The sequence below is a fragment of the Callorhinus ursinus genome, unplaced genomic scaffold (genome assembly GCF_003265705.2).
Source record: "Callorhinus ursinus isolate GAN/ISIS: 27379988/994484 unplaced genomic scaffold, GSC_fseal_2.0 scaffold1, whole genome shotgun sequence".
Classification (NCBI taxonomy): Eukaryota; Metazoa; Chordata; class Mammalia; order Carnivora; family Otariidae; genus Callorhinus; species Callorhinus ursinus.
Genome location: NW_027397063.1, coordinates 109533755 through 109543989, shown reverse-complemented (window position 1 = coordinate 109543989; position 10235 = coordinate 109533755). Strand labels below are relative to the sequence as shown.

General features: G+C 50.2%; 1 protein-coding gene across 1 annotated transcript; it reads left to right on the top strand.

Annotated features, from left to right (window-relative positions):
• The first annotated feature begins 619 nt into the window (after nucleotides 1-619).
• On the top strand, nucleotides 620-6532 carry CHST2 (carbohydrate sulfotransferase 2). Its single transcript, XM_025881073.2, has 2 exons — nucleotides 620-758; nucleotides 865-6532. Exon 2 carries the CDS (start codon nucleotides 1047-1049, stop codon nucleotides 2652-2654), a length of 1608 nt encoding a protein of 535 aa, XP_025736858.1. The 5' UTR covers nucleotides 620-758; nucleotides 865-1046; the 3' UTR covers nucleotides 2655-6532.
• Nucleotides 6533-10235: the final 3703 nt, after the last annotated feature.

The window sequence follows — 10235 nt, the reverse complement described above, 5'->3', positions numbered from 1 at the left end:
CTGGCCCGAGCGCGTTGCAGCCGCTCCGCGTAGGGGGAGTCGGGTAGCAGCATCCTCTCGGGCGCCGCTTTCGCGCGGCGGCGGCAGCGGCGGGGGCTTCCTCTGCCCCGATACCTCGTTGGCCAGAAGCGGCTGGTGCCGGGGGCGGGGGAGGGGGGCGGCGGCAAGGGAGCGCTGCAGACTCGGGCTCCTTGGCCGATTGTTGTGTGTGTAGGATTCCTCCCGGGCCAGTCGGAGGCTGCGGAGCGGCGGGCGCTGCCGGCTATGCCGGCCCGGGCATCCTCCGAGTGATGGAAGAAGCAGCTGCTGTCGCTGCAGGGTCGCGCTGCGCCCCATCCACCGCCGCCAGAGAGATGGGAAGATTCCGGGCGCGGAGGCCGAGAGCGAGAAAGGCGGAGCCGCTTTGCCGGGAGCTGGGTCCTGTATAAGCCCCCTCCCCCAGCCGGCTTCGCCCCCCGGAGCGAGGAAGGAAGCTGCGGTCTCGAGAGGGCGGTGGAGACGCCGCTGGAGCTGGGCACGCTGGGCTCAACGGAGCGCGGAGCAGGGTTCCAGGCCCGGTGAAAGTTTCCCTTCCAAAGCCGCAGGGCGCCCGCTGCCCGGAAACTGCCTAGGGCTTGGGCTGCCGAGTCCCGCGGCCGCCTCTTAGGCGCGGGGACTCCCAGGAAGGACTGTGAGCGAGAAATCGAGGAACGAGTGACAGCAGGATAGACCACCCGGCCGTGATCCCGGGCGGCTCCGGGGTGCGCCCGCGGCTCCAGGTGAGCGGGGGAGCCCGGCTGACCCGAGGGTGGGCGTTACTTAGGTGGAAGAGGCGGATGGGGAGGAGGATTGGGGCGCATCGGCTTACTCCGCTTCCCCTCGCAGGTCTTTCTCGGAGCCGCTGCCATGGGAGAGCCAGCCTTGGGCGTCGGGGACCAGCCGCCGCTGCTGCCGCGCCCGCCTCGGAGCCGCGGCCCCAGTCCCCGCGCCCGAAGTCGGCCCGCTGCGTCCCCCTCCTGGGCTGCAGGGCCGCCTCCGCCGCGCCGCGGGCCCCGGCTGTGCCTGTGATGAGCCGCAGCCCGCCGCGAGCCCTGCCCCCGGGCGCGCCCCCCCGGTTGCTCCCGGTCGCGCCCGCCGCCGTGCCGCGCGCCCTGCTCCCGCCGTGGCCCCGGCGCCCGGGCCGTCGCTGGCCCGCGTCCCCGCTCGGAATGAAGGTGTTCCGCAGGAAGGCGCTGGTGCTGTGCGCGGGCTATGCGCTGCTGCTGGTGCTCACCATGCTCAACCTCCTGGACTACAAGTGGCACAAGGAGCCGCTGCAGCAGTGCAGCCCCGACGGGCCGCTGGGTGCCGTGGCGGGGGCGGCTGGGGGCGGCTGGGGGCGCCCGGGGCCGCCTCCGGCAGTGCCGCCCCGCGCACACACCCGCTTGGACCCCCGTACTCCGTACCGCCCTCCCGCCGCCGCCGCCGCCGCCGCCGCCGTCGGGGCGGCCCCTGCCGCAGCAGCAGGGGCAGCGGGGGCGGTGGCCCCTCCCCGTAATGGCACTCGGGGCACCGGGCGTGGCGGAGAGAAGAGGCAGTTGGTGTATGTGTTCACCACGTGGCGCTCGGGCTCATCTTTCTTCGGTGAGCTCTTCAACCAGAACCCGGAGGTGTTCTTTCTCTACGAGCCAGTGTGGCACGTGTGGCAAAAACTGTACCCAGGGGACGCTGTTTCCCTGCAAGGGGCGGCGCGGGACATGCTGAGCGCTCTCTATCGCTGTGACCTCTCGGTCTTCCAGCTGTACAGCCCCGCGGGCAGCGGGGGGCGCAACCTCACCACGCTGGGCATTTTCGGTGCAGCCACCAACAAGGTGGTGTGCTCCTCGCCACTCTGCCCCGCCTACCGCAAGGAGGTCGTGGGGCTGGTGGACGATCGCGTGTGCAAGAAGTGCCCGCCGCAGCGCCTGGCGCGCTTTGAGGAGGAGTGCCGCAAGTACCGCACGCTGGTCATCAAGGGCGTGCGTGTCTTCGACGTGGCCGTGTTGGCGCCGCTGCTGCGCGACCCTGCCCTGGACCTCAAGGTCATCCACCTAGTGCGCGATCCGCGTGCCGTGGCCAGCTCACGCATCCGCTCGCGTCACGGTCTCATCCGTGAGAGCCTTCAGGTGGTGCGCAGCCGGGACCCGCGCGCCCACCGCATGCCCTTCCTGGAGGCCGCTGGCCACAAGCTGGGCGTCAAGAAGGAGGGTGTGGGCGGCCCGGCGGACTACCACGCTCTTGGCGCTATGGAGGTCATCTGCAACAGTATGGCCAAGACACTGCAGACAGCCCTGCAGCCCCCTGACTGGCTGCAAGGCCACTACCTGGTAGTGCGGTACGAGGACCTAGTGGGAGACCCCGTCAAGACCCTACGGAGGGTGTACGACTTTGTGGGGCTGCTGGTGAGCCCCGAGATGGAACAGTTTGCCCTCAACATGACCAGTGGCTCAGGCTCCTCCTCTAAGCCCTTCGTGGTGTCCGCGCGCAACGCCACACAGGCCGCCAACGCCTGGCGGACGGCCCTCACCTTCCAGCAGATCAAACAGGTGGAGGAGTTTTGCTACCAGCCCATGGCGGTGCTGGGCTATGAGCGGGTCAATAGTCCCGAGGAGGTCAAAGACCTTAGCAAGACCCTGCTCCGGAAGCCCCGGCTCTGAGAGGGTTTCCTGGGAGACCCGACTCCCTGTGGAGACACCCACAGGAGGATTGTGGTGTATTGCAACAAAAACAGCCCAGACCCAAACTGAGGAAGCCCACATATTCTATTATAGATATATAGTATAAATAACCACACAGGCACTTGCTGTCAATGTTTTGAGTCATTGAATTTCAAGGAACAGCCACAATACGCACACATCTCAGCAAAGGCAAGACTTGAAAGTTCTGACCAGCTCCCCTCCTCTCCTCTCCCCTGCCTTTTCTCCCTTCGTTTTTCTCCCCTTTCCTACCCTCTCTCCTACCTGCCTTCCGTTTTGAAGTGGGATGTTGATTAAATCAAGATCCAGTAACCTAAATCTTGTTTACAAAATTTTCGTGGTATCTGTGAACATGTACAAGAGTAATTTGGTCGTGAGGAGTGGGGTGGAGAAAGGGGAAGTTGGAAGTTGGCCAGGAGCACAGAGCTCCACTGGGCACGATAACCAAGGAGGCACTCTTCTAAAAGTAGACTTGTGTAAAAAGCAAAGGTTCTCCGTGAGTATTAATAAAAAAGATGATAAATAATATTCTTTTTAATATTTGCCTCCATTACTTTGGATTTACCTGTGCTACTTGTCCTGGGTAGCTTTAGACAGAATTTGCTTCCCCTCCCCCCACCCCCCTTTCCCAGTCTGTTTCCTAGAAAACCGCTAAGGTGGGTGGGAGCAGCTTCTGACTCCTTAATAAGAACCTTGGAGTTGTTTTCTCACATATAAATCACAGCCTGTCAGGTGCGCAGGAATGGGGACAAACCTTCGAATTCTAAAGGCAAACACCAAGCAAGGCAGTGGAGGGAAAAGCTCGCACTCCTTTCCTGTTCCACTTTGAGCACAGAAAGGAAGAAGCAACTCCCTTGGGGGTTTGAAGCATTGGGTTTTGATTACTGTTCAGTTAAGACTGGGGAACCCTGAAGCGGAGAGGTGTTTTGGTTCTGAGGTTAGTTCAGAAAAAGGATTTTTTGGGAAGAAAAGTATGTAAGTAAAAAAAAAATGTCTGATGATTAAAACAGACCTCAAAAATCAGCGTGAATGTGTTGTTGACGATGGTACCAACTTCTTTGGTTAGAAAAATGACAAGTCTGTATGTCTGGAGTGTTTTCCTGCCTGTGACCCAGTACATGGAGGCATTTGAAAAGGGAGGTTTCACCTGAGAGCTATAAGGGCACTCAGGCTTTTCCTTTTCTTTCTTGCTTCCCATTGAAATCAGTGCAAAACAAGAATATGAATTTATCATGGCTTACGTGGGATGCCCATGAGGGTGCATTACTTTTCCTTACTGTGTTTCCTAAAAGTGAAATTGCAAAGAAGCTATAACATGTTGCAGACAGTAGAAGGCTTCAGCCAAGAGCTTCTTTTAGATATGAAAATGAATTCTGGGAAAGAGGAAATGAAAATGAATTATGAGTAAATGTGTTGGATTTTGAGATTTGGTATTTTCCAGGGAGAAAACCATGCCAGGTTTCTGGCAATGGTAATGGTGTGCTGCCGTCCTGAGCCCATTTCTACTGAAGCATTCTGTAGAATGTCATGTTACAGTTCGAAGTTTTAAAACCTAAATAGGTACAAGAGCCAGTGTAGTTATATATTTCATTACAGACGGTACAAGTTCGAGATCATCATAACTTTATTTTACTATAATTTATTGTGAAATCTCTGCAGGTCAACCCGTGTCGGTTAAGTGCGGGGGATTTGAAGGAAGATATGATGAAAAATAATATGTACATGGGAAAGATTTTAACCCAAGGTGATTCTTAAGTATAAGAATGTAAGAATCTTAAGTATAATTTTCATTACAATGTGAAATCTAATTACACTGTTAAGAATTCAAGATAAAGAAGCACAGAAGTTAAAAAAAAAGAGTTGTATTTAGCAGTGGATTTTATAACATATTCTAGGATGGCTCTAGTTCTTAATTTCCTAAAATAGTTTAGAGTGTTGTGTTTATTAAGCCAGATGACAGCTATAACACATTGATCATGTTTTCTATGATATTTTCATGGTAGCGCCTCTGCGGAATTATCATTGGCAGCTGTAGAATATTTGCAATAGCTTTAATTTAAGAATACTTTAAAATTCAATGAACAAAATAAATATTAATGTTGGATGACTATCGATGAAACAGGTTTAACAGGAAATCAAGACAGCGTCATTAAAAGGCAACCATTCTGAATAAAATAACCATTTAAAAACAAATTTCATGTGGCGTTAGAATCAGCTCTTCTCACTTAATCACAGTAAAATTCATGCTTCGTTTTTGAGCGAAGCGTTTTTTAAAACAGTGGAATTCATTCTTCTCTTAGTATATCTAAGGACTTTGTGTTAAAGTAGAATTGCGATGTGTTTGGATCTTGTTTTTAAAAAAATCCCGGGTGTTGCGTGGAGCCTCTGCAGCCGGCAGAGCATTCGTGGCCTCTGCTTAGAGGAAATTTTAAGCATAAACGCCAACATTTGTCCCCTTGCGGTGTTTGAACGAACGGGGTTTCTGCCCAATACCCTTGTTTGTGGCAGATGCTTTCTCTCCACTCTGCCACGCTGGAATTGGAAAAGGCGAATTGTGAATCCTGCAGCTTTGTACCTAGCTGCCTTCTAGGAAGGCAAGACAGGTGTAGCCCCCACTAACGGCCGAGATAGTCGTATCAGTGACATTCAGCCTCCACGGGTTTGAGAGAGAGCGAAGCATTTTTTGGCGTTAATAAGCTTCTGTCAGCCCCTGGTGCGAGCAGACCTGGGCCACAGCAAATTGCAACCGTGCCCGTGACCATTTCTGCGGCAGCAGATGTGAAGGCGATCCTTTCACGTTTCCCAACTTGGCAATATGTCCATCAGCCTGGAGGAAATATTCTTCAGAGCAGGTTATCAGAGTGATTTTTATTTTCAAATTCTGCTCAGCTGATAGCACGCCTGACTGACCCCTGTGACTTTGGAATGCCTTTGTTAATTAGAAAGCTCTATTTGTAAAACGAAGTCTACCCGGTGCATTTAGTCAACAAATATGAGTTTGGAACAAGGCAGTGGCACGGCTGGGGGCTTGAATTTCAGGGAGCTCAGAGGCGCTCAAAGGCCTCATTCAGGCTGACTCGTGGGCACCTTGCAGGCAGGGACTGGGGCAAATCCCGGACCCTTCCGTGTCCACCGCATAGTGAGTACTTGATAAACACTTGGTAAGTAAGTGAATGAAATATCGAACTATCAAAAGTTCAAAGCGCTCAGAAGGGAAGAAGAGTGGAAGAATGTGTTCCCTGTTTAGAAAAATTGCCAGGCTATTCACCAAAGTTTGCTGGAGGAAGGGGGCCTTGGGCTCTATTTAGATGTGGGGAGTGGGCAACAGGAACATCTTCAAGATTTCCAGGGGGACCGGGTAAAGGCTCATATTTCCCACGGAGGAATTAGAAACGAAAATTCAGAATTTCTGAAGGTAGAGAAGTTAGAATTTCCAAATGAAGGGTTTGACGTTTATTATTTGTTTTCCCAATTGCATTAACAAGATAAAGGCAGGGACCAAAACATCCCTGCAGAACAAATGCTGCCTTGGTACCTAAGGGAGGGCTCTGGGGTTATATTTGTTTATTATTTTGAGGGCTTTGAATGTGCAGTTTAACCAGGCAGAGGAATAGTTACCTTCAGGAAGTTTGGCCTCTTGTGGATGCTGAATGAGACAATGCTTGCCTGTTCCCATGCGTCCCTGCCTGGCTGTGGCCAGTCCCGTCCAGGATTTCTTGTTGCAGACGGTGTAGTTGCGGCTGGATTATGCTGTCGGTTTGAAATTAATGTGAATCTGAGTGAGGCTGTTAATTAATATTCCCTGGGTCTCAGCAATGAAATAAAGATCATGTTTGAAACCCCGTCTCTAGAGATGACTTCAGAAAGAACAAGAGGGAAATAAAAAGCATGTCTTATCTGTAGTTGTGAATAAGGCCGAGGTATCACTTTACCATCCTCCCCCAAACTGTCTTCCCTCCCTCCACATGACCCCCCCCCCCCCCCCCGCGCACCCACACATGCAGTTGAGTTCCTGAATTGTCTTCAGGTTGGGGGGGAGGGGAGGAGGATGTTTTAATGCCTGCATAGAGGTATGTGGGGAGTGATGCTTTTGATTTCAGGCCTTGGGAGAGAGAGTGGCCAATGATTCTATATCACAACCTATGACAGTTCGGTGTCAGGATCCAGTGTGGACAGGTAGTAAATGACAATCGCAATGTGAGGAATGGCCTGAGCTGCGTGAGGGGATGGCTTGAGGCAAACACGCAGTTTACAGACCCCATTGTCACTCACCTTGAGGGGGGCCCTTTCGAATCTGTCACAGGAAGAACATAATTTGCTCATATCCGTTCCCACTTTTCTGGGCATCCCAGCTGATACTTTTGTGGTTCAAGTTCACAGCTGCTGAGCTGTTTGGGTACAGGCTCTCGTACAGGTGTTTAATAGTTGAAATCACAGGGCTTGACTTTTATTACAACTGATGCAATTCCGCATACCCTTAATCAAATTATGCTAAGGAAACTGTTAAATCCTGAATAACACATTAAGTTTATAGAATGGGAAACTTTATGAACCAGTGTTTGGAGGTGGTATTGTTTGTAAACTTCGAGGAGCCTTGAAGGAGTAGGAGCCTATCCGCAGACTTGGCAGGATGATAAAGAATGATCAAGTATGGCCAAGGCCAAAGCTTCACTTTTGGTTGAACTGGTTATTTGTAATCAGATGTCAAAAGGTGTTTTGGGGCTGCCTGAGCTTGCAAGTTTGTGATAGTCACCCTGCCATGAAAATGAGGGTGAAAATGATAGCTATGATCAAAATGGCTCCCATCTTGGGTGTCTAGGCAAGGGCTTGACAGAAACTCACTTTCAAGCAGTTAGCCCCCTAGATAGGACCAGCTACATAATTTGCGGAGCTCAGTGCAAAATGAAAGTGTGGAACCCCTTGTTAAAAAGCTTTTAAGCATTTCAGTTCAGCAATAGCATAAGAATTAAGCCAAGCACGGGGTCCTTCTGTGCGTGGGGCTGGCCAACTGCACAGGTCGTATGCCCTGGAGGCACTCCTGGATCTGGGTGCAGGGACTGAAGCGCCCAGCTAGAGGAGACAGCAAATAATGGTGGCCTGCAAGTTCCTGGGAAATCGGTGCAAGGGTAGGAGTTATCGTGTGTAACTATAATTAAAGCAAAGACATCCTAGCGAGACAAATGCACTTTGCATGATGGAATTCTAAGGAGGTGCATGCACACATGACAAATGATACTTAGTAATTGCAGCAAGTGATTGACAAGTCCCTGTGAGTCATCAGCTGGGCTTGAGAACACTTGAGACTGAGTGTTCTCGGGATTGGTCAGGCGCAAGACAGCTTGTGTTATTGTGGGAATCCCCATTAAGAACAGGTTAGACCTCTTCCATGAGGATGGCAAGCATGCCCTCCTTGTCCTTAGCATGTGGATACTGGCGAGTTCCGCTAATGACAATGTTCCCTTACCCCTGGAACTACCGTGGGACTCTGTATTTGCTTTGTGTGTAATAGAGAGGGAAAGCTTATGTGTGGAAGAGCAGAAGGTCAAGTCACAATAAACTCAAAGAGTAAAGGTGCAAGATGTATTAAGCCAAATGGTGTGCCTCCTCATTGTGCTTAGTTGGCTAAGTTTATTTTTATTATAGGTGTGATACGTCCCATTTTCCTCTGGGTAGCAGGTTCTCTACCCTCTCCGCCTCCTGCCTCCCATTTCTTCTCTGCTTTGTGAATTCCTACTCATTATTGAAGATCCTGGATCTTTCCGAAGGTTTTATGTATTGGCCTTGCTCTAAGATGCAGAAGTGTCTTTCTGTCCCCCCTTCCCCTTACTGCCTTGTGCACAGATCTATCAGTGGGAGTCACTGCAGATCGAGACTCTTGGTTCATAGCCTACTTCCTCTCCTAGTCTAGGTTCTTCAGGAGGGAAGGGACCGGAACCTATTTGTGTGTGTGTTTATCTCCCCAGCACCGAAGCAGTGTCTTGCTCACAGGTCTTTAGTAAGTGAGTGCGAAATAAAAGACGTAGCCCAAGAGGACAGAGCAAAAGGGATTGAGGGGCAGACACTGTCCAAGAGGCTTTAGAGTAGTATGCTACATTCCACGATGTCTTGAACTTCATATGTGTGGCACACAAAAGCTGAAAAAGAAGGCAAATTAATATGGGCAAAAGGAATATATCAAATCATGCCCATGGAAGGCCTCGAATGTGATCCTTCCATGTTAGTGTTTGAAACAGAGAAACAATAATGAAGCCCCCCCCCCCCAAGAAAAGTAACAACTCAACTACAGTTCCAACAGAAATGATGCAATTTTTAAAGAGCCCAGTAGGAAAATGTATTACTGTAAAGGAGGCTGAGGCTGTGTATCTGTTTTTGATGTGTGGTGCTCACCTCCAATGTGATTCTCTTTTAACCTTTCCAGGGACTGGAAATTTTCAAGAAACAACATGGAGGTCTAAATATTCCATTTCCATTTTCAGATGTCCCAGTTACTCTGGCAAACTCTTATTCTCTCTAGGGCTGAACAAGCTCCTGGGAGGAATTAAGATATTTGATGTTCTCATCTTGGTGCTCAGTATCTTTAGATGAAGGAGGGTATTATGTGATTCCTTTTTCAAAGAAAAATATAAATGAAACACATTTTCTTTCTGAAATAATGGTATTCACATTTATAGTTTTTAGCCCTGTTATTTAACCAGCCCTACTTGCTAGTGAGACCTGTATCCTTCCCAGGACGTGAGTTCCAAGTGCCCTTTATTTAGGTTAAGTCTTTGTTGCACATAGTTTTTCACTTATATTTCCGCACTTCCCAAGTGACTTCTTGATGTGCTGTGCTCTTTATAACTTGCTATCACCATTTTGATTTCACTTTTAAGTGCCGTAAGTAGCAGTAATGATGGTAATAATCATAATACCATCATTTACCCTTTGTAGATCATTTGTTATGGGCCAGTCACTGTGCACAGTGCTTTTTATGTATGATTCTATTTTATCCTCACCACAATCCTATGGAATAAGTATTATTATTGTCCTTATTTTACAGAAGAACAATGTAGGTTTAGATGGGTCCTTTTCCTAAGGTCACGTAGCTAGTAAGTGACAAAGCCTCTTTCTTTTTGCTTGGTAGATCAGAGATCACACTGTTTCCATTAAGGGATACCAAGAAAATAGCAAGTCTTTTTGTCCCAGCCAAATGCTTTCTGAGAAATACCTCCTGAATGCTTGAGGCCTTATGCCTTCCGCCAAAGAACAGGTGTTATCCGTATCTTTAGAGATGCATTTTTATGCAGCAGAAAGAGGAAGGTTAACTGTTGGTTTAAGTGCTGTTGGACAAAATTCCTTTCAGAATGGCCTTTGTTGGCCAAACAAGTAACAGGCCCTTTAGGTGGTGGGAAGAAGACACCTGGACAGGACATTTGGGGTTTGGGAGAAAAAGAGTGAATGGAGAGGGGAGAGGTAAAGGGAGGACTGACAGGGGATAAGCAACTTGACAGGGGGCTCAGGATGCTGGCACCCAAGGAAGGGACACTGCCACGATGCTCCCAG

Excerpts from the sequence above, each read along its gene's own strand:
- CHST2 (XM_025881073.2), top strand. The coding sequence starts at position 1,047 with ATGAGCCGCAGCCCGCCGCGAGCCCTGCCCCCGGGCGCGCCCCCCCGG.